Source organism: Phyllostomus hastatus, unplaced genomic scaffold, assembly GCF_019186645.2.
Source record: "Phyllostomus hastatus isolate PE091 unplaced genomic scaffold, TTU_PhHast_1.1 phas_scaffold_345, whole genome shotgun sequence".
NCBI lineage: Eukaryota > Metazoa > Chordata > Mammalia > Chiroptera > Phyllostomidae > Phyllostomus > Phyllostomus hastatus.
In genome coordinates, this window is record NW_025334024.1 from 26,403,797 (window position 1) to 26,428,529 (window position 24,733).

At 56.5% G+C, this 24,733-nt stretch overlaps 1 protein-coding gene across 2 annotated transcripts in view; it reads right to left on the minus strand.

Annotated features, from left to right (window-relative positions):
* Positions 1–229: 229 nt before the first annotated feature.
* FTO (FTO alpha-ketoglutarate dependent dioxygenase) overlaps positions 230–24,733 on the minus strand; it is a 311,141-nt gene continuing 286,637 nt past the window's right edge. For both annotated transcript variants that reach the window (XM_045819071.1, XM_045819070.1), the window contains one exon: positions 230–460. In XM_045819071.1, coding sequence (XP_045675027.1) covers positions 289–460 — 172 coding nt within the window. In that variant the 3' untranslated portion in view covers positions 230–288. The remainder of the gene's footprint in view (positions 461–24,733) is intronic.

The window sequence follows — 24,733 nt, forward strand, 5'->3', positions numbered from 1 at the left end:
GGGTTCCCCCCTGTCACCGACCTTGGCCTTGGGAGCGGAACGGCTCACGATAAAAATTACTCCAAGTGGGGAATGCGTGGGGGGAACAAACTGGGTTTGATACCAAGTCGGACTACAACGCTGTGCCGTTCTCACACGGCGTCGGGGCGACACTCATGGGCAGCCACCCCAGCCGGGGCTGCACCCTCCAGAGGCGGCCTCTCCCGCCCCACCCCGCCCCCGCCCCCGGCCCCCCGCCCCGGACGGCGATGGTGGAGAGGAGCCGGAAGCTCCCCTCTGGTCCTCCACCTAGGCCTTGCGCTCCTTCTCGGGCTTCGCTTCCAGAAGCAGGCCCCTGAGCTCCGCGACGAGGTCCGTGAGGTCGAACGGCAGGGGCATCGCAGGGTCGTCCTGCTCCCAGTATGGCCGGCACTCGGGCCTCTGGTCCGCGGGCAGGGTCCGAGCCGTGCGGCACTGGCACCTAGAAGAGTAAGAACAGGCAATTCTTACGTCCGCGGGCAGGCGGGGGGAGGGGGGATTCCCAGAAGACCGGAACCCACGGGCAGCTGGAGGCGACAGGCCCAAGGGCTCCAAGGACAATCCTTCGTGGCGGTGGTGGGCGTGGGCAGGAGCGACCTTGAAAACGCCTTGGAGGTGGGTGTTTGCAAGAAGGAAGAGTTGCTCTTTTACGCTGCTGGCACTTCTTTGGGTATTTTTTTTCCCCCTCCCCAATCCCCACACTTTGCGGTATCTCTACATGGCTCCGGAGAAGCCAGTCAGCAGGGAAAATTCGGTTACCCTGCCTTCAAAACGGTGCATTATATTTTCATTACGTCGACTGTTATTTAAAGTGTGTGATTAAGCCATTATCAGATTTAAATGTTTGTGGGATTTCAATGTATTACTAGATTACCGGGAAAGATTAAATTAAATTTACCGTATTAAAACGTCCGAGGACAGATCAAACAATATTACAGGCCAGGATTGACTCTCGAGATCCCGGAGATTTACAAGTGTCCCAGCTTGCTGAGCTGGGGGGGGCGGGGGGGGGGCGGGGAGGAAAGGCACTCCAAGGAGACGTCGATGTATAAGGATGTATGCAAATAGAGGTTAATAATCATTTCCGCTGATGAATAGGTGGGGAAAACTTCCACAAAATTAAATTAAGAGGCTAGCAAGAGTTGCTCCCTAAGGAAAACACTTAAATCACGGTTTTTATTAAATGGATTATTCATCAATAGTCGAGAAATTAATTATCCTAGGCGACCGCAGCACAGCCTCTTAGGAAAGGGCTGGGGCAGCCCCTCCACACCCCGAGGGGCACCTGGACCGCGTGCTGACAATGGGCTTTAGCTTTATTTACCTGAAAGAGAACGGAGAGGCAGAGAGAAGGAAACAGAAACTTGCAGCAAAGAAGAAACAATAGCGCAACGTGGCGGCAAGGGCACAAGTGGAGAAGAAATGCACAGGCTCCTCGGCTTGCACTGGGCTCACTTCCCGGGAAGCCCCTCCTCGGTTAAAACCACTGTCGGCGAAACCCCATGTCGCCCACCTAACTTGTGGAGCACCCTCGCTCCTGACACGTGCTCCGAACACTCCCACCTGCCTCCAGGAGGGCCGATGGTCTAACATGAAGCCCATCTTACCGTCAAGTGCCGAATAGCTCACGTGCTGATTTTTCAGACCTGTCACTTCTGCACCGTTGCAAAGTCAAAAACAAAACAAAACAAAACAAAACAAAAAACCCGTCCTACGTGGGGGGGGGCTGTCCGCACTCTATCTGGAAGAGTCGCAGGGGTTCTCCCCCACCGCCACCCACCACGCTCTCCAGGCACCATCCCCTCCATCCACTCAGCAGGGGTCCTGCCCGCTGCTGTTTGTCTGCGGGGTGGGACCGGCCGCCAAGAGACCGCAGAATGGAATGCCCCGGCCCCGTTTCCCGGCGTGATGGCAGCCCGGGTCCCTCGCTGAGAGACATCCTCTCCTCTGGGGAATTATTAATGGCGAGGGGACCCCCGCAGGAAAACATACTTCAACTTAACACCTATTTTCTTGCGTGCTTAATTGCCGCACCGGCATCCCCGGCACTCAATCCGCCGTACATTACGCGGCGCGTTCCAATATATCTTCGGCTCCCCGCGTCGGGCCCTGATAATAGCGTCTGTTAACACGCGCTAAGTACTATTAGGTAGCACATCACTTCATAAATAATAAGATTAGCTGACCTCTGGGCCCCGGGAAGAGTAATGTGTTTAAATGTTCTCATTATTTATTTAAAACAAGAATTAAAGCAACAGAAGCTACTTTCGACAATCCTCTTAGCATAAATATTAAACTGCTTGCGCGGATAAGCCCCGCACAGCGCCGGCACGCGGAGGGTGCGCTCGGCAGGATCCTCGTCGGTAGCGGGGGGCGGGGGGGCCTGGAGTGGGTGCTGCCTGCCGCCTGCCACCGTGGGTGGGTCCGAGGGTGCCCCCGCGTGGTTCTGCAGACGGCCTCGGAATCACCCGGAAAGGATGGGGCAGGTTAATTGTTCAAGGGGAGAGGCCGAGGCTCATTACGAAAAACTCTGCCGAGGTTTTTGAACGGCGCTTTCGTCCTTGCCGGGGAATCGGAGAGCGAGTGACGCGCCAGCGGCGAGCCAGCGCAAGTCACTCCAGACTGAGCATCTCCATCTCCGGCGGGCCAGCGGCCCGCGCACTCGTTACCCTGGCCGGACGACTAAAGGGCTGTGATCGGTGCTGGCCCGCCCGGGGTGTCGTGGGACGATCAGAAGGTTTGTCCGCAGAGATGCTTTTTCGCCCGCCAAGCGGGTTTTGCCCCCTCACTCTGAGACAGTGTCGGGGCCATTCATTCCAACGTGCTTTCCAGGCTGGCATGGGCCGTGCGTGGGGGGCGAGCTTCCCAAGCCCAGGGACCGTTCTTGCCGGAGGAGGGACTCCCTGTGTTCTGCCCGTCGCTCTTCTCACTGAAAGGCGGGCTGGTGTGGGAACACCCCCCCCGCCTCTCCGTGCAGGCCCGAGGGGCTGGGAGTTGCGCATGTTGAGGCCTCGCTCTGGGCTAGAGGTGGAGCCCTTTCCTGGGTTTCTGCGGGGCCTCCCTGTAGATCTTTAAAGCTCTTCCTTGAGCGCCCTGGGCTCCTGGCCAGTTTCCAAATACGGGGCCCGGGAGAGGGCTTGCTGTCTGAGGTGACGAGAAAGGACCGTCGCCCCAACCCAAATTATTATATATCGTCTGATTCGACATCCTGCCAGACCATGGAATTGAAAAGGACTGAGAATTCCTACCCTGACTTCCCTGGCTCCCATCAGCCACCCCGCCTCTCTTCCGTCTCCGTTTCCTAAGGCGGGGAAGCCGGGAGATCGAAGGGTAGGGGGTCAGAGGATGCTCTCTGGACACCTGGAGAGCTGCTACCTGGATGCGGGACATCTGGGCAAGTGTCTGACCCTGGGTGAGCCTCCGTTTCCTGTCCGTCAGGTGGGAATGATGATGATGGTGATGACGATGGTGATGATGATAGGACCTTACTAATGGAGTTGTTGTGGTTAAGTGAATTAATTCAGTGATGTGTGGGGAGTGCTCAGAACACTGCCTGGCACATAGTAAGCACTCAGGAATTATGCACCACAATTACTGCTACTATTACTTCTACCGAGTACCAGTGACCATGAGCCACGCCGACGAGACAGCTGCCTGTTGGCCCTGTGACCGCCCCCTCCCTCTGGACGGGTTCATTTTAGGGGACGCACTGGAGATACAGAAGCAGCTCTTCTAAAAAAAAAGCAAAAAAAAAAAAAGCAGCAGCAGCAGCTCTTCTTTCCGGCTTGCACGGACCTGAGCCCGTAGCAGCTACAGTGTAGCTGGATCCCGTCACAAGGCCAGGCACCCTGCGATGATGCCGAGGCGCCTGTGTTCAGGCCGCTACAGCGTTGCAGGGACGGGCTAGGACGCTCAGACTCAGGAGGGCTTCGCGGTTGTTCCTGAAGCCCTGGGAGCGATGCGAGATGCTGTCGTGGGACTTGCTCAGTGGCACTGATAGAAAATAAGGTCGGACTGTTTCTCAGCACATACACTCCGTAGTAGGTCCTGGCAAAATAAAGGGGCCCCACGACTTCTTAGGAAATGTTTTAGAAAACTGAGGGGTGGACATTTGTTGTCTTGTGTCTCTTCCCACCACTCCCGCAGAGAGGACTCTAATTCTCCCGCGAATCCAGCCTTCCCCACGCTGGGTGGTTTGGGTGGGATGGGCCCCGCCTCCAGAGTCAGGGGACGGCCCTGAGTGGTTAATCCTAATTAGTACACGCCCTCCTCCCAGCCACAGGCGCTGGGTTAGGGGAAGGCACAGGACCCAACTGGGGGCCAGGGAGAAGAGCGACAGCCAGAGGCCTGATGTGGAGCCAAGGAAAAAGACTTTCTGACCCCCTGGTCTGTGAACGGTGAGGACGAGCCATCCGGAGCTGTCGTCGTCACGTGGCCCCCCCACAACCCTGGCCTGCGGCCTCGGGGGACGGAGCCGCTGCACCAGGCCGCTAGCGGGGCGCGGGCCTTTCCAGGGTGAGGCGCTGGTGTGGTCAGAGTTAGGTTTTTCTGTCGCCTGCGACCCGGAGTCCTGGCTGACAGACCGGCCGCGCCTCTCCACTCTCAGTGACGTCCCGCCCTCGACACCATCCACGGCAGTGGGGCGGGGCCCTGCCTGCCGGGCGGCTGCTGCGGTCCTCCGCCACACCGCCACCACACCGAGGCGCTGACCGAGGGCAGTGTGTGCAGAGCTCATCGGGGTAGAAAAGCACGGAGCCCTGGCTTGTTTCTGGTTCAAACCACGTCCCTACTGGGGACAGACTTCTATTTGGAAAACAAGGGAGAGGGGGCGTCACCCCTGCTGGCCTTGGCGTGAGCACCAGCGGGTTGTAAAGACTGGAGCTGTGCGACCTTTCTCAGGGGAAGCTGAATCCCCCACCCCCACCCCGGTGTTCCCAAGGACAGCACAGCACTCTGAACCCAGCCGAACAGTCAGACAGTGACGGTCCCTGCTGTCCTCCCCTCCCACTTGGTCCTCTCGTCTCTGTACCTAAGTAAAAAAAAATATTATTTGTAATGCTTTGGGTTGGCAAATGAACTTGAACCGACTCAGGAAACCCTGTGCGTTTCATGAAGGCTTTCAGGAGGGCAAAGGAGAAGAATACGTACTTCGTCCCTCTCCCTCCCAAACTCACGAGATGTCAACCCAAAGAACCCTAGACGCCACCCCCAGACTCGGGCGACTTAGGAATGACCCTCCCTGAATGACCTAGTGAGGTGCCGGGGAGCAACAGACTGGGGTCCTATCAGTGGGCCATGAGCAGACGACAGCCCAGAGGGTCCGCCTTCCCCCCACAGGTGCAGCTCGGGGCGGGGGGGGGGGCGCGGCCGCCCGCCGATTCCCCCCAAGGTGACACTTACATCTGGATGTCCTGGATTACGGCTACATTAGTGGACGCCAGTCGCCGTGCTAAAATTAACCACTTTAGCTAAAGTGTGTGTTAATTATGGGCATGCAAGCAGTCAATAAAAGGTTAATGCAAAAGTCAGAGGAGAAATTTCTCCCCTCATTGCATCATTTCACCGACTAAATGACTAACACCAGACTCTGTGTTTTTAATCAATAGGTTTTACAGTAATGTGCTGGCCATCGATTTTAAGAAAACACACACAGTCTTCCTCCTTGTCGCTAAATTTTGCCACAAATAAAGAAGGACAGGTAATGTTTCCATCACTCTTGATGGAGCAGTAAAGAGAGACTTCAGCAGGAATGATTTCTGCTATAGGTTCAGCGCGGTGCGCGAGCTTTAAAAACGCACAAAAAACTAGACCTCGATGGAGAAATGTTACCAAGCAAAGGCCACTGAGGAGACAAGAAAAATGAACCCCTGAGAGAGAGAGAATTCTTTAATGGGAAAGAAGCGAGCAACTCTTGGTTAAAATAACAATTAGGTGTTGTTCGTTGTTTAAACACCTCAAAGACGCAACACACAGCCCTACCTTACTCAGTTTTAACCCGGGTGGGGGCTGTCTGATGCCCACCTGGAGTGAGGGCGGTCTCCCCCTAGGTCAGCCCTTGGCAGTGGAGGAGGGGGCTGGGCTAGACCCTGGACTTCGCCCGGCTGCCCCTCCCACGGGGCTCCGTCTCTTCCAGGCACTTCCATCTGGGCTAACACGGACCCTGCCCCCGACTACGCAGCTCTTCGTGCCAGGTTTACATATTCAGGAGCCTCCAGACCGTGTCCGGGGAGAGAAAGAAGCAAAACATCGTTTTGGGGTTTGGTTTTGTTTTGTTTCAATTTCCAGAACGATTATTATTACGGCAAATGACTGACAAAACGTCTTCTGACATAATGATCTGTAAGACGTCTACAGAAACAAAAGACACACATTCCCCGTGGAAGACCGTAACCTCTAACACTTCCCACTAAATTCCGGGGGGGATGTTGAGAAAGCCTCCTCAACCCCTTCGTTCCCTGAACTGCTTGTTCCGGGAAGGTAACGCTCCTCTGCTTCACGGCCTACGCCAAGGTAAACCTCAAACGATGCACATCACGGCCCGTGAAACGCGCTGAGCACCACGCCGACGCGCAGCCAGGCCTCGCCACTGGCTGTCCTGGGCGGCGCAGGTCCCGTCTTTAGGGCGCACTGACTGCGCGCGGTGTCTGTCGGCGGGGGGGGGGGGCCCCCGCAGCGCTCACACCGAGAGGGAAAAGGGCCGCACAACCAGAGCCGGGAGCCGCGAGCGCTGACGACCTCAGCAACCGCCCAGCGACGGAAACGCGGGACTCCCCTTCCAGTCGGGGTTTTCCCTGGAACTGTCATTGGCCTTGAGGAGGTGGCCGTCATTCTGTCTCAGCTGACACAGGGGTCCTTGGCGTGTTGGCCGCGGCGGAGCGCACCCCCTCGAACCCGGCCCCGGCCGGTACCGGGGCTGGGGAGGCTCCCCGCGCACAGAAAACGCTGGCGTCTCCGCGGACAGCATCCACGTTCAAGCGCAGACCCCGGTCAGCATGGCAACAGCGGGAGAGGACCGGCAAAGGGCGGACGACCTCCCGGGTGGCCTTGTGTTTGGAGGGGGCATGCGAGCCACACGGGACGGAATGTCCTCCGCTCTTCTCGCTCTCTCTGGGCCCACGGGAGTGGCCGCATCTGCTCCCGCAGAGTGACCCCAGTGCTTACACTGGGCATTTCCCGCCCTGGCCGCTGTGGCTCAGTTGGTCCTCCCGTCCACCGGAAGGTTCCGGGTTCGATCCCTGATCGGGGCACAGGCCTGGGTCGTGGGTTTGCTCCCCGGTCGGGGCGTGCATGAGAGGCAGCCGATCAGTGTTTCTCTCTCATGTCTACATTTCTCCCTCTCCCTCCCTCCCCTCCCCTCCCCTCCCCTCCCTCTAAAATCAACAAGCATGACCTCAGGTGAGGATGGAAAAAAAAAAAAAGATGGGTAACTTTTCACATAACATAGAATCTCAATCCTTGACAGTACTTTAGGGACAATTTCAGGGAATTTCCGTGAGTAATTCTGACTCTCCATGGTGCCTACCTTAAACACTACATTCCAGTCTCCCCTTGGGTGAAGAGGCCGCCCCACTGTGCTGTTTTTTATAGCGTCACTGTGCTCTGCTCCCAGTGGTCTCAGCCAGCGGTGAGGAGAGTATACAGCCTGGCTTATAATCATCTTACCCCGGACACTCTAAATCCTCTGAAAAGAGGAGAGTGAGTGAGTGAATTCATAATGTGTCTTCTGGGACTGTTAGTTACTGTGGACACCGTGGCACATAAACAGCCCCTTGTCGTAGCTATCGCAGGGGTCTCCTTCGACTAAGGCGGCTTCATGCGGTCAGTGTGTCGAATCTGTACGACGCGGCCTGCCCACCCCAGCGCGGCTCCGCACAGCCAGCGCCTCGATGCGTCTCAGCGAGGGGCGCGTCCGCCTGCTCTCTGAAGGGCCGTCGGCCTCTCGCCTCCGCAGCCCATGCGAATGTTCCCAGGTCGGCTAAGTCAGCACACAGCAGAGGGAGGGAAAGCCGCGCTCTGGCCTATGGGTCAGCTGCTGCTGCTGCTGCTTCTTTTTTAATTTCTTGGGTCAATATACCTTTGTAGCAGGCAGTATATTTCAACCATAAGCACTTGAAAAGCCAGACTTGACTTAAGTTCAAGGTGTATAAGAATCTGCTTCTGGGCCTCCCGCTTCCGGGAGGGAGGGAGGAAGGGGGCCTCCTTAGGGGCTTTAGAAGCCAAGGGTCCCCGGAATGCTTTCAGACACCAAGATAATACGGTCACGCCATGTGGGCTACCGGCCATTTTTCACAAAATCGTAGTGCCGTCCCGCCCGATAACCCTGCGTGTCTGGGCCTTGGTTGAGCAATCAGCCCGTTTCAGGAGCACCCACCGGGGTCTGTCCTGCCCGCCTCACCAGGAGGAGAGGGGAGCAGAACAAAGCTCCACTCCTGCCAATGGCTGCGTCCGACACGTGCATTTGGAATTTGAAAGGCATTTCCTATATAAACGATGGTTTTCGCCATTCCCAATCCCGTTCCTCAACACCGACACTACCTACGATGTCTCTGAAATGTAACACTAATGTGCCACAGCGCGCAATAACCATGACCAGCAGAGGTTTTTGCTTTGTGCTGTCCAACGAGGAAGAGCATCTAGAGTTCCCCGCTGGGATTCCAAGAAGACGGTTCCTTCGGTGAGGCTTTCCCGTCCTGCTGGTCACCGCGAAGAGCTCCCCTGGTCTGTGCCAAAGCGGGGAAGGCCCTGGGGGGAGGGGTCAAGGTGCCCGCACGGGGCCTCCAGGTCGTCGGGAGATGAAGAGACAGGGGTCAGAAGAGCCCCTTGCTGATAAAGAAGTTGGGGACACTTTTTGGTCTTGGAGTTCCTCAAAGGCATAGCCACTCTTTCCTCCCAGGCCCGAGGGACTGCCGGCCGACTTTCCTTCTACTGCGGATGCCCGCTGCCCGCTGCCCACTGCAGGGCCTTCGTCCTCGGCCCGCGTGACTGCACCGTGTCACCCGCCATCTCTGCCCCGCCCCCCAACGCCGCCCTTGTGAGTTTTTCATGCTTCTATTGACACGGGAGATGCTGTAACGGCGTTCTATTTCAGGCAATGATGCCCGCTCTCAGACTGGAGGACTGGGAACAGTGCTAATAAACACATCCAATATAGCCAGGAGGAACTACTGAGCGCCAGGCACTGTGCACAGCGTCTGTTTAAATGTCTGTCCTTGGAATGCAGGCCGAGGCCCAGAAGATGAACTAACTCGTCCGAGAGTTCACGGCTACCCAGGGGATATATAGTCAGGGTCTGGCGAAATTCTCAGACTCCAAATCTCCAGTGCTTCATGCTTTTCCACACTGCAGACCTCAAAACAATCAGGTTGGGTCCCCGTTTAAAAAGACCCTTTTTTGAAGGCACCTGGCTCGGAGCCAGCCTCTCCCGAGGGGCGTCCCGTCGGCCTGCAGGGTCACAAGCTGCTCTTCAGATCAGGCCGGGTCCTGGGCACGCGGCCACAAAGGGCCTCGGAGAGGCTGCAGGTGGGATGCGGTTGGGGGGTACACGTAGGGGTCTTGGGGTCTGTAAAGAACTCACGTTACACTCCCCGGGGCAGCTCTTGCGGCCCTGCAATGGCTACCTCGAAGCGTCCAGCACTTAGCCCGGGCCCCAGGCAGCCCTCCCTCCCACGCCAGGGACTCCGACAGGCCCCCGGAGCCACTTAACATGTGAGACTGCTTGGCCCGCCGCGGGGCGTAAGCCCAGGCGGCGGCGGGTGGAGGACAATTTTATACCCGGGCTCATTTGTCGGCTCGTCGGTTACATAATGACCGCGATGAATGGGCTACCTTGACAGCTGACCATTTAGGAGCTGCTGACCTCTGATCTCTGGTCACAGGATAGGGTCACCTGAAACTCGCATGACTCCTACCTGGCCAAGGGTAACAATGTAAAGGTCAAGTAGGCTGGACGATTATACGGATCGAGTCCGTGGCAGCCCGCTGGGGAGCTTTAGTGGGGGCCGGGTTGGGTTCCCGGGCACACAAAGCTATGTAACCGCCGCAGAAATGCGTTCAACAAAAGATATACGGTTTCAAAGCGGTCTGGAGTGACTCTCCTTGCAAGGGAGTAGAATGAACTCATTATTTTTAAAGGGCAACAATGAAAACAAACACTTTGGAAGAAAATAGATTCTGCCAGTGGTTCTGCCGCGGGGAGAGGAGGCATACAGGCATACGGCTCAATGAGTGAGGGGAAGGCTATACCCGCAGCGTGGCAGAACGGTCCAATTGGATGCAATTACGGGAACAAAATCCCCACCGGGTAACAGTGAGCCCCCCTTTCAGCCGCAGAATACGGTCTCTCCGCTGCCCTCTGTCCGCACGGTGCCCCACAAAGGGCCGTGATGGACAAAAGATAACCCCTGCCAAATTTCGAGGCTTCCCCGGTGCGTGAAACTTAAGTCCAGGTTGCATGAGACAGCCTGGAACTTCAGAAGGATTCCAGAATAACTTGGCGATCGGAAATTCAAGGCAGCTGTGATTTTTTTCAGATGCCCTGTGATGCTTTTTCGAAGAAACGTGTCTTCTTGAGAAATCTGGAGGTTTTCATTTTTGACGCTTTGGTGGAAGTCCACTCACTCGAGAAATCAGATCACCACAGTCACGGGGGTCGTGGAGAGTTACGGAAATGAAAGCTAAAAGGCTGACGTCACTGACTTCCAGCCTCCAGAAACTCCGTGACCCACGGGAACAAGCAGTTCCCACAGGGAAACCTGGTTAACACCAAGAGCCTCTTTTCTCCAAAGGATTTTCTGCTGAAGCCAAAGGCGGACGGACGGACGGACATCGGAGCACAACCCAGGCGCGCTCCCGAGAGACGGGCCCAGCAAGGGACAATGGCCCCAGAACAAAGGGCCAGCTGTTCCGACTCTGGAATGTGCATCGGAGTCGTAAGCCGTGAAATAAATTTGAGTTGACGGCTCCCCCATCTGCTCACCTGCCGGCTTCTTTCCACCGCGTGGCTGTTTCTAGAAACACTTCCGTGGACCCTGCTTAATTGGTTTGTGGGTGCCGGGACACATCCCCCAGGTTTATTTCCACCTTGTTCCGAAGGGGCGGCCACTGGGCCTCCGTTCCCCTTCTCCTCTTTAAGCACCCAGCAGCGGGAAACTCAGGGCGGCCAGTGCCAACCGCAGGGCGTTCCGTACTGAGAATTAGGGGGGAAGTGGTGGGCCGAAATAAAACGCCAATTTCTCAACGACATTCTGGTCTCCTGATGAACTTAGGCTGGGCACTGATTTAAGAGCTGAGTGGAAGCTGACAGTCTTGCAATGGTCCACACGTCTCCAGGACTCATCCTGCTGTCCCCACCCCTGACTCTGGGGCCTTCTCTCCTCCTTCCGTGGGTCCCACTGCTCACTTTGCTTATCTGCTCTTCCCTGGACAGGCCGAGAGCGCGCCCAGGGGATGGCCATCTGCTGTTTCTTTGACCTTGAAAGCTCTTCCCCTCGTGTATCCCTGTGGCTGGCTCCCCTGTCCGTCGGGTTGCTGCTCAGACATAATCCAGTCCATGAGCCCTTCCTTGACTTAACACAGCCAAGTCGTCCCTCCCGTCTCCGCCCACCCCGGCTGCCCCGTGTCCTTCGTTTGCCGCGTTTTTCTCCACACGTGACGCCATTTGGGGGGTGGGGTGCGTCCGTGTGTGTTCAATGAGCTCCCCGAAGGCAGGGATGTCTGTCCGTGTCCTCCAGTCCTAGAGCAGAGTTCAGCCCGCTGTGGCCACGGTACACACAGTGGAACACACGAATGATTGGAAGCAACTTGCATCTGGCCTGCACCTCCTCACAACGGAACCAGTTTCCCGGCGACAGAGCCAATTTCATAATAACAACAGCGAGAGTACCGGGTACAACCAAGGGAGGAATAATAACGGCGCTGTTATTACCCGCTGACACGGAGGAGGTTATGGTACGAGGGACACTGGTCTGGGAACTCAAGACCCAGCTCTGCCGCTGCCTCACCCGGTGACCTTGGGCAAAACCTGGACTTTCTGGCTATCAGTGTCCAGGTCTGTAAAATGGCGCATTGGGTCCAACAATCCCTAAGGTTCTCCCCATCTCTAAAACAGTGGGATTTCATATACCAACATTCCAGGTCACCTCCACACGCCTCAACTCAGGTGACCCTCACTGCGAGGGCAGGAAAGAGAAGCACTATATCAGTTTGGGACCCAAGGAAGGGGAAGCTTTGCACCGGTCACGTGGTTAGCAAGTCCCACCCCGGGACGAGAACATCGATCACTCAGACAGAGTCCAGCATCTTTCTACTGAGCCGCACGTCCTCTGTGGGTAGCATTGGAAACAGGACCAGTCAGTCCCTGTGACTCTGCTTCAAAAACTTTTCCTTCGGGCAAATTCTAATCCCCTCGAAGATAAGACGAAGATAAGGGAGGGAGGAGATGGGGTAGGAGACGGTCTTGGGAGCCACAACACAGACGGGTCTCATTCTAAAACGGGAAGCTACGGGAGGGGTTCAGCAGAGTGCCAGTCCTCAGCAGAAAGTCTCCAATTTCTCTGGGAGTTGGGTCCTTTGAGAAGAGTAAACTTCTTTTTTTTAAAAGATTTATTTATTTATTTTTAGGGAGGGAAGGGAGGAAGAGAGAGAGAGAGAGAGAGAGAGAAAGAGAGAGACACACACACACACCAATGTGGGGTTGCTGGGGGTCCTGGCCTGCAACCCAGGCATGTGCCCTGACTGGGAATAGAACCTGCGACACTTTGGTTCACAGCCCGAGCTCAGTCCACTGAGCTATGCCAGCCAGGGCAAAAGGAGTTTTTAAAAACTGCACTTACACAGAACACAGAGCACATTCTGAACCGCCCCCCACGGAAGTGTGCACTGGGCTGCCCGCGACGCCACCGGCGGACAAAGCCCACCGGCGCCTGGGACAGGCGGGACGAGCTGCCGGGGAGGCTGCCTCGGGTTGCCGTGCGGCCTCCGCACCGCGGGTTAACCGGGAGGGTCTGTGGATTGATCACCCCGAGGGCAGCTCCTCTCCCACCTCTCCCACCGGGCATCTCCGAGGACGGCGCCGGCCCAGAGACAAGCCGGTATCTATTTATGACGTGCAGTCCTTACGCCGCCCCCATCCTCGGCGGGGCCCGCGCGACGTCTCACGCACTGGGGTGGGGTGACCTTGGAAAGTGCCCATAAGGAGCACTTTCTCTCACATCTGTGAAGCTGAGGCGGCTGCACAGCCCCGGGGTTCCTGCCGGTAAAGACACCGGCGCCGCCACTTCGTGCCCGAGCCCCCGGGGCCCAGGAAGGAGGCCTCTCCCATCGAGGTCAATGAGTGAGGCCGCCCTTTCACCACGTGCCGGTTAGGGGTGGGGGCGGGGTGGCCGACACGACGGGGGTGTCTCTGTGCAGGAGGGGCACCCTTCAGCCTCTGCGGGTCCCAGGCCCCTCCTCCTCTGCCAAAAACTCAGGACGTCCTAAGGCAGGGGTGGCCAGCCTTTTGGTGTCGCGGGGCCACACTGAAGAAGAGTTGTCTTGGGCCGCACATGAAATGTATTATATTGTGACATGGAATCACACAGAAAATCGCATCATGCTTTAAGGAGATGTATGATTTCGTGCTGGGCCTCATTCACGGCCACCCTGGGCTGCATGCGGCCCTCGGGCCGCTGGCTGGGCACCCCTATTGTAAGATCAAAGGCGACGCCTGCCTGTGCAGAAGGTCACGCTAAGGAAGCCGGGAGCAAGAGGCCCGTGGCGAGCCGCCCCTCCAGCTCCTGAAACCAGGCCGGTGAGTGGAGGAGTCGGCTCCTCACCGAGCAGCACAGCAGTGGGGGCCGCGGGACGGGCCCAGGCTCGGAGGGTGGGTCAGGCCGGCGCAGCCAGGCCCTGCTTGGCTGCCGGAACACGCCTTCTCGTGCCTGGCCTGCCAGGAGCCGGGCCTCCAAGCGGACTGGAAAGTTGGAACCTACATGTTTCGGACGAGCCCGTCTGCGGTCGAGACCACCCGGGACCCGGCACGGACCACCTCACGCTTTCTCTGCAGCGCTGGCGGGGAGGTCAGACGGCAGGGCCTGGGAAAGGAGCTGCCGCTCCTGATCCAACCTGTTCTTTCCCACTGGAGGCCGGCTCGCAGAGGTCCACAGCCCCAAGGTGCCCACCAGCGAGCTGCAAAGCCAGGGTCACCTAAGTGCCGTCAGCAAGTGGCCAGCCCACAGGGTGTGAATGGAGAGACACCAGTTCAGAGTTCCCTCCGAGAGCTGCTCTTGCTCTGGCCTCCAACCAACGCCACCAAGTGTCCCATTCATTCTTTTTTCTTTTTTTGTCCAAACCTATGGCAGGGGCGGGGAGGGCTAAAAGCATTTTAAAATGCAACTACTTCAAGGAGGACAACATGTGAAGTCCCCTCTCAGAGAGACGCTGCTGCTCCCCGGTGAGACAGAGACACCCTGTGGGCGCGGCCCTCCCTGGGGACAGAGGGAGAGGCAGGGGTCTCCAAAGCCCGGCGTCGCCTTCTCCCCAGGGTCCCCTGGGGGCGACCACGGGAACAGCCTCCCAGGAGGGACTCGCTCAGGAGGCTGGAAACGACAGACTAGAAGCAACTCCATTGCTTCCGAGTCAATGTCCTCTGCCACTTGGTCTCACATAAGCAAGCGCCTGGGACTTACGGCCACTAACTTAAGATGATGTATGAAGTTCCTTCACGGGAGAAAGGGCTTTGGACAGCCAGCGGGGGAGTTTGAATCGTTCTCCGTAGCGGGACGAGCGTGAGGACGAAGGAAGGGGGGTCCAGTGGCGACGAATCCGGGGCGTCCTCCCAAAAGGGAGGGAATTCCCGTTTTTCAGCGGAGTGATCTTTTGACCCCCACGGCCAGCTCTCTCTCAGCTTCGAAGGTGACAGAGCCTCTCTCCTGAGGAGCTCATCTTCCCGCGTGCCCCCTGTCTGCAGGCGAGGTTCGCAGGTCTGCTCAGCACAGTTAGGGCAGGGTCGGGAGACAGGCATGCAGGCCCCGGGGCCCTAGTTCACTGTCGCCTGTTTTTCCCTCGCCGAGTGTTCTAATGGTGGATATGGGGGGGTGGGGGGTGTGCTTTGTGCCAGATGGCGTTCTGGTGAAGCACTTGACTCACGGGACTCTGACGGCCCTGTGAGTCTCTGCATGGTTATCGGCCCCATCTTGCAGGTGGGGACACCGAGGCACCGAGTGGTTGCGTAATGTGTCCAAGGTCACAGAGACCGTGCGTGCCGCGGCCACGATGTGGACCCAGGCGACCTGGCCTTTACAATGCGGATAGAATGCTATTAGACAAGGCACATTCTCGGTCTCGAATCCAATGGTACAGGAGGGTCTATGGAGCCCGAGTCTCCCCCTGTGGTCCGTCCCATCCTGGACTGGTGTCCAGTGGTGGCTCCCTTCTGTGTCTCTGCCTGATGCGCACCCGCTGCCACTACTGGATCCATCCGCTCTGACACTGCCTGCTGGCTTCCTGCAGCGTTACGGGAGAACCCAGCTCGCCCGCGCCCCGTGCACGTGAGCGGCGTTTGCGTCCACCCCAGCGCCATACCTCCGGCGCTCACTCCTGCACGGAGTCTTGCCACTCGGAGAGGGAGAGGCCCGGCTGTCACCCGACTCTGGTCGCAGGCAAGGCCCCCAGCGAGGCACAGAAGAGAAGACCGGGCCAGTCGCCGGCATGGAGCGGAGCTGCCGGGACGCCAGGCACCAATGTCTGCTGCGCACTGGGGGGTCCTTCCCATACACGCGCCGCACTCAAGCCGTGCCCTGCTTTCCCCAGAGCAAAACCTCTCCTCGACGACACTGTTAACGCAACTTTGAGCCTTTCCCTAACTCCAACAGTAAGGAATGTGAATGATGTAAAAAAATAGCCCAGCATCTTTCATTGACACTCACTCAGCCGGGAAGTTCCCGTTCCGCACTTCTATTCACCAGACCCGACTGTACGGACGCCTGATTTCTCCCACGGACCCAGAGGAAACCGAGGCAGGGGTCTCGGCACCTGGCCGACTCCAGTCCAGAGGGACGGCGGTGTCGGAGACCCCCGGCAAAACTTTTCATGGGACTTGCCCCTCAGGCCTCCCAGCAAACGTTTCTGATCCTTTAAACTTCCTGCCACCTGCTTTTAAATCTGTAAGAGATGGAGGAGTGGTTGTCAAGACCACGCCTGTGCCGTCTCCTCAGCAGAAAACCATGCTTGTGCAGTCAGTGACACCTCTGTCTGCCACGAGTCTCGGCAAGGAGGGCAACTAGAGAGAGAACCCGGTACCCCGCGGGCGAATGCTAGCGTGTGGGCGGGGCTCTCCCAACGGGCGGTGGCAGCTCAGGGACACAGTCTGACCTCGTGTGTAGCTGCGTCTGTGCCACAAGGAACTTACCATAATAGTGCCCTCCTTGTGCAACAAGCTTCACTGGGGCATCTCTGACAGCTGATTATCATTTTTCCCCCGGTCACACACACTGAAGGCACAGCCACTTGGAATGTCTGCCTATTTGTGGGGCGCTGAGGATAGCAAGTGTCTCACAATTGTTTCTGTTCTCACCATCGGAAAGGAGATGCGGCCTGGCAGAAAACACTCGGAAAGTGTTTTGGGCTAGCAGGCCAATGTAAACCTTCTCAAAACTGCACCTGCAGAAGCCAGCAGGCTGTTAAAACAAGGACTTGAACTATCTCGGTTCCAAATTGATAATGATGTTTTTTAGCATAATTGCTTATAATTTGAAAAACTGGAAACAACCTGAATTGTGGGAATAGTTCTAAGCTCTAGTGTATCTACACTATGGACTTCTCTGCCACAATGACACAGAATAAAACTGACTTATGCTCTGTGTTCTAATAGGGGAAGATTTCTAAACATAAGGCAGATAATTGAGCAACAGAAGCAAGTTGGGCATTGATCTATATTGCATAATAACCATTCATGTAGAACAAGCAAGGGAGACATGTATTTGTCTGTGGGTATATCTGTCTGTAAATGCACAGAAAGGTATTTGGAAGGGCAAGGGGTAGCGGTCAAGGAGCACTTTGTTCAAGTGTTAATGTATGGAATGCTACCCAGCCTTAAAAAACAAGAAGCGTCTGCCCTTTGCGACGGCATGAATGGACCTGCAGCACATCACGCCGAGTGAAAGACGCCAGTTAGAGAAAGACAGATACTCTACGATTTCACTCCTATGCGGAATCTAATGAACAAACTGAACTAAAAAGCAGAGCGGAGACAGACTCACAGACGGAGAGCAGGATGACAGTTATGGGGTTACTCGGGGGAGAGGTTGTGGGGGAGGGACTGAGCGCAAAGGAAAAAGGACTCACGGACACGGACAGCAGCATGAAGATTGCGGGGTGGGGAGAGGAGATGGAAGGGTGATAAAAGGTCATGGGAAAAATACAATAAAAATAAATTTAAAAAAACATTAAAAAATAAAGTAAATGTATTTGGTGAAAGAAACAGAATACTTTAGCCGAGGATGTGACTCAGTTCTTCAACTGTATTTAGTTCTAATTTTTTGTCCACCGGTCAGAATTCTGGGAACTCAAGGAGGAGTAGTCAATCCTTGGCTTGGGCAGTACAGGACTTTGAAGTCACCTGGGGCGCATTTACAGCCCCCGACACAGCAAAGGCAGGGTCCCCGGAGGATCGGAGCAGGAAAAGGGGGTTCCTGGGACTGCCTGCCTCGCCTTCCCCAGCCTCCCGCCATCCCGCTGAAACCGAAGCCTTGCAGGGGAAAAAAAAAAAAAAGACCAGGCAACTAGGCTTCTTTTAAACACCTAACCTTTATAAAACTTCTTTCATCTACCCGTCTCTTAAGAAAACTGTCAAAGCAACAAAGATGCAAAGTGGAAACAGATGTTTTTCTACCAAAAATGCTCAGGAATGGTGTCGGAGAGTCGGAGTTGCTTTTTAAGCAACTGCACCGACCATTTCTTCTCGTCCACCATCACGGCCCCTGGCGCGTTTCTTCGGCCCCTCTGGGCACGCCCGCTCCGACCGCGCCCCAGGCCAGGCAGCCCGGGTTTGCAGCAGTCCCCGCGGACAGGAGGGCCTGCGGCTCTGGACCTGGCTTCAGAGTGCCTCGCCTCCCCGCCCCCCACCCCTCACCCCTGCAACAACGGGCCTAAGAGAGCTACGTTTGAGCAGGCCAAGAGGGGGCAACTGCGTTTTATTTTCCTGTTCTCTGGCTGACTCCCGTTTCCCCTCCAGGGGAGGGGCAGGCCCCTGGAACACCTCTGAGGTGCAAAGGGTCTCGGGCAACACCAGCTTTCTCTCTCCGGGTTCACCACCCCTCCCCTAAGCCTCTGCCTTTTAGGCACCTTAGCTGCTAAAGGCATTTAACTCTAATTCCATTTGACTTCAATTGTGACCAAATGACTGTAAAAGGGAAGAAGACAACAAGCTGTAAATATGAGGAGAGACAGAAAATCATTGAGAATCCTGCCTTTATGAATATTTGATGAAGAAAGGTTAGATCCATAGCTGGTAAATTATAAGAAATTATGTCCGTCATGTGACTCTGTCAGCGGAGGTTAATACAAATGGGTTGGGACTTAGCTGGGATGACAACGCAGATTAAAAAAGATTTGTCCTGTCCTCGCCGCAATTAGTTTTTTCTGCCGTTATTAGTGAAATGGGGTTGATTGTGCGGATTTCAGCGAGAGCGCCACCGCCCGGGCGGAATCAGTTTGTTCTGCAGACCAGCGCTGCGTTTTCACAATAAATTTTTCATCTCTGCTAATCTCGCCCTTAATTGTGTGGTCGCCCGAGAGCGGGAGCCAGTGAGTAACTCTTTCGGTCCCGCAGCGGCCTGCCCCCAAGTCCGCTGATGGCTTGCCCGCCGGACGGGGCGAGCGGCGTGTTTCTGCCACGGGACGGACGCGTGGGCCTCGTGGTTCCTTTAGTGCCAAGCGGAAAAGTGGTCATTTTTGCTCCAATAACAGCTCTAGGCGAGTGTGAAATTGGACATAATTGTGGTATAGGATTTTGCCTGGGTGAAAGGGCTTCTTCAGGGTCCCATGATGAACCTCATTTCTCAGGTGTTTAGCATTCGTTTTTCGCTTAAAAAAAAAAAAAAGCCTGAACGGGGCTCCCTGGCTGCGCTCTGGAGGCCTGGCCGTGGCCGTCGGTGTCTCGCACGGGGCCCTGAGGGAGCCACTCAGCCTCCTCTGCGCCGAGGCCGAGGGGGAGGCAGTGATGGAGTCCAGCACGGTGGCCGGGGTGGGGGGGGTAGAATCCACGGACGCCCTAGACCCCGACAGCTGAGGGCGTGATGTGTCCCAGTGGTCGCTGGGATTTCCAAGGGCGCCTTTAGGCCCTTTCCACGAGGCCGAAGGGCTGGGAGACGGAGGCCAGGGACAGAGGGCGGTGCACAGGCACCTGGAGGAAGTCAGGACCAGAGGGGATTTCGGTTCCCGGCTCTTCCGGATCGGGCTCCTGAACAACCAGCTCACACGCAGACTTGGAGGAGGTGGAGCTGGCTTATCTACCACCGCCACGCCCCTCGTAGACCACGCCACCGTCCCGGCCCGCGGCCCCCCTTTCTCTGCGTGCCCGCACCCCGTGGCTCACCTGCCTTGCATGCATCGCTCGGGATTTTTAAACCGAGGGCTATGGCCGTTCAAAGACGGGCAGAGGACAAAGGAGAAGGAGGGCATGCGGAGGAAGGGAAGACATAGAGAATGGAGTGCATGCTCAGAACAGAAAAACAATTAAAAAGTAAAAAACTAGCCCTGGCTGGCGTAGCTCAGTGGATTGAGCCCGGGTTGCGAACCAAAGTGTCGCAGGTTCGATTCCCAGTCAGAGCGCATGCCTGGGTTGCAGGCCATAACCCCCAGCAACCGCACATTGATGTTTCTCTCTCTCTCTCTTTCTCCCTCCCTTCCCTCTCTAAAAATAAATAAAATAATATCTTTAAAAAAAGTAAAAAACTATACATAAAAGTGGAATATATGCTAATAAATCAAGAGACTCCAGAGGCCCCTGCAGAAGACAAAGAGTGTGTGTGTGTGTGTGTGTGTTTCCCTAGTCGACAGTCAGCCTGGGAAACGTGGGTGACTGGGGAAGGACCGTCGCAGGGAGGGTCAAACGTGACGGCCGAACGACCAGTCGGAGCTGCCACCCCAGGGGCCACCCCACTGTGAGCCCCTCCAAGTGAGCGAGGCCCGCTGAGGGTTCCGCCCGCGCCGCGGCCCACTCTGCCCGCGCCGACGGCCGTCCAGGAGCAGGGAACTTAACACTCCAGGGAGCCCGCTGGATTATCGGATCAACGAATCAATAGCATTGACAATATTTCTGCCTAAAAGCATGGGGGAGCCGTGAGTGAGGCACCCGAGGAGACAGGCTCTCTGCCAATCCATTACCTTGGACCTCTGACTGCCGCCCGGGGCCCTGGAGGCACACGGCTCTTCCTCCCCGGGACCCGGGGTTTTCTGCCTCAGTGACTGTGACCCGCTGCAGGTGAGCTGAGTGTGTCCTCCGTTGGGAACTGGTACAGGTGACGCATGCGAACGGCACAGACCCAGTCTCTGGGCACCTGAGGCCAGCGGCCCGCCGGGTCCCGACAGGCCTCCAGCCCCCACCCCCGCCCCCGCAACCCTCGGCTGTGTGTCTGCGACAGTGGCTGGACTCAGTGGGGTACAAATGGCTTCTCCATGTATCTGGGCGGCTCCTGAGACTTGAGCCACCTGAAGAGTCCTGTCCCCTCTGGGTGACCTACACCTAGCGGCTGGCTCTCCAAAGACATTTTGGCCGCTCTCCACTCACCGAATTTAATGCTCCAGAAAGCAACAGATTTCATCACCGAGGCTGACGCTAACTCAGGGAGACAGGGAGACCGCGGTTTCCACGACCCCGAGGCTGTGAAGGAGTGTTTGGGGCAGGAGAGACTCCAGCTCCTCGGACCCACACCAAACACGCGCCGTGGAGTCTGAGCACCTCCCCAAACCGCTCTTTTGGGTGCAGCCATCCAGAGGCCAGCCTCCCGAATACCGGAATGAACCCCAAATCCAGAAACATGCTTGTAGCCGGCACAGATCTGTCGAGGGAAAGGAACGGAGTGTCTGCTACAGAGCTGTTTCTTTATTTAACTCTCTCAACTCTGGGCCATCATTTCCAGTGCACTGGTCAGGAGACTGAGGCTCAGGGGTTTCCTAACTTGTCCGCGGACACACAGCCAGTCCCAGGGAAGAACGCGACCCAAATCCAGGCCTGCCAGGCTCCGGATCACTCCCCAAACTCCCTGCACCGCCCAGGCGGCCTCGTCTCAGCCAGAGGAACAAAAGACAGCTTACCGAAGGCGGTGGACACACAGCGGCCACATGCCAACCCCCCAAAACTTCCGAAATGCCCGAGAAGATGATGGCTGGGCAGCAGCATGATGCAGAAGGAACGGTGGTGGGGGGTGGGGGTGGGTATGTGCTCTGTTCTCAGACAGGGTACCGCGGGGCTGTGGACAGGGGCCTGGAAGAGGTATCGTAAAATGTGGAACTTCCTTCGACACAGGTCCCTGGTGGCCCACATCTGTGCCAGCCACTGGGCGCGCCGACCCTGACAAAGCCAAGGTTTTCTGAAGCGGGCATGTGATTGCGGTCTGCCTGGCTGGGCTGTAACTATTTCAAGGACTATTAAATTAAACCCCGGAGACAGTTCCCCTTCAGATAAAGAGCGTGCTTTTTATTGTGCCATCAAAGGAGGCCAGCAAACCTGAAGCTTTCAGCTTTAAAGACAACATAATGAGATCAGAGATTCTGCTTGCAAAGAAATTAACTTTCGGTTAATTAACGAAAGTAACCTTAAACAGCGGGCGTGTTGCCAGCAGCCAGGACACAGGAGCGGTGAGGAGGGGGGACAATGGGCTGCTTCCACGGGGCCGGGGCTCAGCGGCCCAGAAAGGAAATCTGATGAGGATGCTGCTTGTAAATTTGATCCCAAATTCTTAAGGTGAACAAATAATAGCCTTATCTGTAATAAAGTCTGCTACAAATGCTTTCTTTTCGCCCATAATTTTCTGTTCAATTTAGATAGAAGATTTAATTAGATGTTGGTGAAACACCAGTTATTTAATAATACCCTTAATAAAAATCTAATCTACGGTACATAGAAACCACGGTAACATAACCACACTTTGAAAAATACGTTTTCGACTGTCTACTTTTTAACAAGGAAGAAACTATGTGTCTGTGGTATGTTGTTTTCCACTCGGGGTAAAGGCTAAGAAAGTGAACCCAAGTGAAAAAAAAAAAAGAAGTCCCCAAACTGCCACCCTTTCTCCTTTCTCGTAAAGTCTGTCTTTAAAAGGTTTCTTGTGTCAGCCGCAACCAAAATGAAACCTTGAACCTGAATGAAGGATGAAGGACAATCCCTCCCCACCTGATCCAGTTTTTACGCCAAAAATCGCTTATTGCCGGAAACTGACATGCCAGGATTCCCAAAACTGGACGTGAAACACCCCGGCCCCTCTGTGTGTTACATCTCACCGCACTCTCTCCCCTTACGGAGACCATCAGCGGACCCTGAAGAGGGGACAGGGGCTCTCCCTTCGCTTTGCGGGAAGACAGACGTTGCAAAGGAGCGTCACTAATGAACGGCGCAGGAGCGACCCACAGCCCATACAGAGACGCCATGAAGGCTAGTTGGAGCTTTAACTACTCCTGATCTTCTCCTATCGTAACCGCAGGCAGGGCTCTGGGCCGGACGCCCCAAGCCCTAGGTCTGACATTTCCTACATAAAGTGCTGGCAGTGGGTACTGGTGGGACTGGACGTTGCAGAGTTCTCACGCCCCTCCCCAGGGATTTAGGTGGAAGGGTCTGATGGAAGCCAGGTCTCAGATGGACGGAGTGGGGGCGACTCTGACTGAGGTAGAGGGGCTAACCCCCCCCGCCCCGCCCACCGTCTGAAAGGGCAGGTAGAGGATGGTGAAAATGGGTCTCCTCCTTCTGTCTCTGCACCCACCCGGCACCCCGAGGAAAGCGCCTACCGAATGAACTCCGTGTGTCCTTGGCTAGGGCCACGTGGCGTCTCTGCCCGTGTCTGACTCGAGAAGGTCACCGTTTAATGCGTCTGGATGTCATGATCGCCCAGATTTAATCATCAGGATGGAGTTCCGGTGGCTCCCACCACGTGTAAATTTACATAACGGCCCCTCCCCTCGAGAAGGAAGGGAAGGCCCGACAGTTCGCCCGTCTGTTCCGCGAGGCCGTTCACTCTGGGCTTCTGATCACAGGCCTCCTGCCAGCCTCCGCGCGCCGTAATCCAGACAATGCCGCCGTGTGTGTGTGTGTGTGTGTGTGTGTGTGTGTCTGTGTGTGTGGGGGGGGGGGCATCGAGTGATTTATAATGCTTGTTATTGGTGGTTCGAGTTTAATCCGTCTTTGGCACCCGGCACAAGGCCTGGCAGGGGCCGCGCAGGGTCTGGGCTTATCCACGGCCTCCGTGTGCCCGACACGGCCAATGAGGAGGGCCCACCAGGCCCGCGGGGGCCACACGCCCGCTCAGGAACGTGTCCTGACCGGGTGTCGGACCGTGTTTCATGGCGGTGTCTGCCCCGCCAGCACCGGCAGGGCTGCCAGGGCCGCTCGCACAAGCCCAGCCCCAGACTGGGCGAGAGGGCGACGGAAACTGGGGGCCCGCCGCAAGGTTCCTGAAAAACGGGGTGAGGACACGGTGAGAAAACTAAGACCTGACTGTCTTCTTTGGGAAGTAGCGGGGGAGGCTGTGCCATGCGCCCAATCTTGGGTCTCTTGCCAATGTGCATGGATTTCAGGGGCTTACCCCCCTCTTAACCCCTCCATGAGGCGGCTTCCCCTTCTTGATATAGCCTTGCCATATGCCCAGGGAAAAGACACACTTTTTTCAAAAAAAGAAAAGAAAAGCTGATGCACTTCTAGTCTTGCAAAGCAAAGGGAAAGCACGAATCCCAGCCCCGTTTTTTGGGATGAAGCGCAGAGGTGGACCCTGAGGCCTCCTTAAATAGTAGGAGACGGGGGAGGGGCGGGGGCTGCTCCGCTCGCAGGGTTCTTCGGGGCACCCTGCCTCCACAGGACCTCCGGGAGCCCGGGGCGATGTCCTGGAGGGAGCTGGCTTCTGCGCTCTGCTGAGCAAGCCAGGCCTCGGTCGCCGCGCACGGCTCCAGAGCGGGATCCCGACGCCGGGGCTCCAGGCCAAACTGCACGTCGGGGCAGGCCCTTCGCCCGGGGTTGTTTTGTCAAAGAGAATTCTCCGTGCGGGGTGAGGGCCCCGGCCGGCTTGGGCGCCCCCCGGCTAGGGCGATCGACCAGCTAACAACAAACGCCTCGTGAGTCGGTCCTGTGTGTGTCCTGGGGCGGCCACCAAGGATCCCGGGCGCTACTCACGGCCAGCCCGGTTCTGCCGCCATCGAGCCCCCCGGGGGTCGGTCTGTGTGGCTTCCTCCGGATTTCGGCCCTTTGGCTTTCTGAGTTTTCAGTTCAGGCAGGCCCTGGGGTTACATTAGCTTAGTCTTGTGAGAGGCCCCACTGCAGAGCAACATCTGGGTGGCGTCTCTGTGGGGTGACCACCAATGATCAGTCTGCTCCTTGCCCCATCTCTGTTCCCTCGCCTGAGTCCAACCAACTTACATATTTCCTTCCGGCTTCACCTTGAGGCCCATGCAGACTCGAGAAGGTGGGGAGACGCCAGATCACTAGGCTCAAAATCAAGTCTCCTTCTGAGCTCGGCCGTCCTGTGCCTAAGTGTCC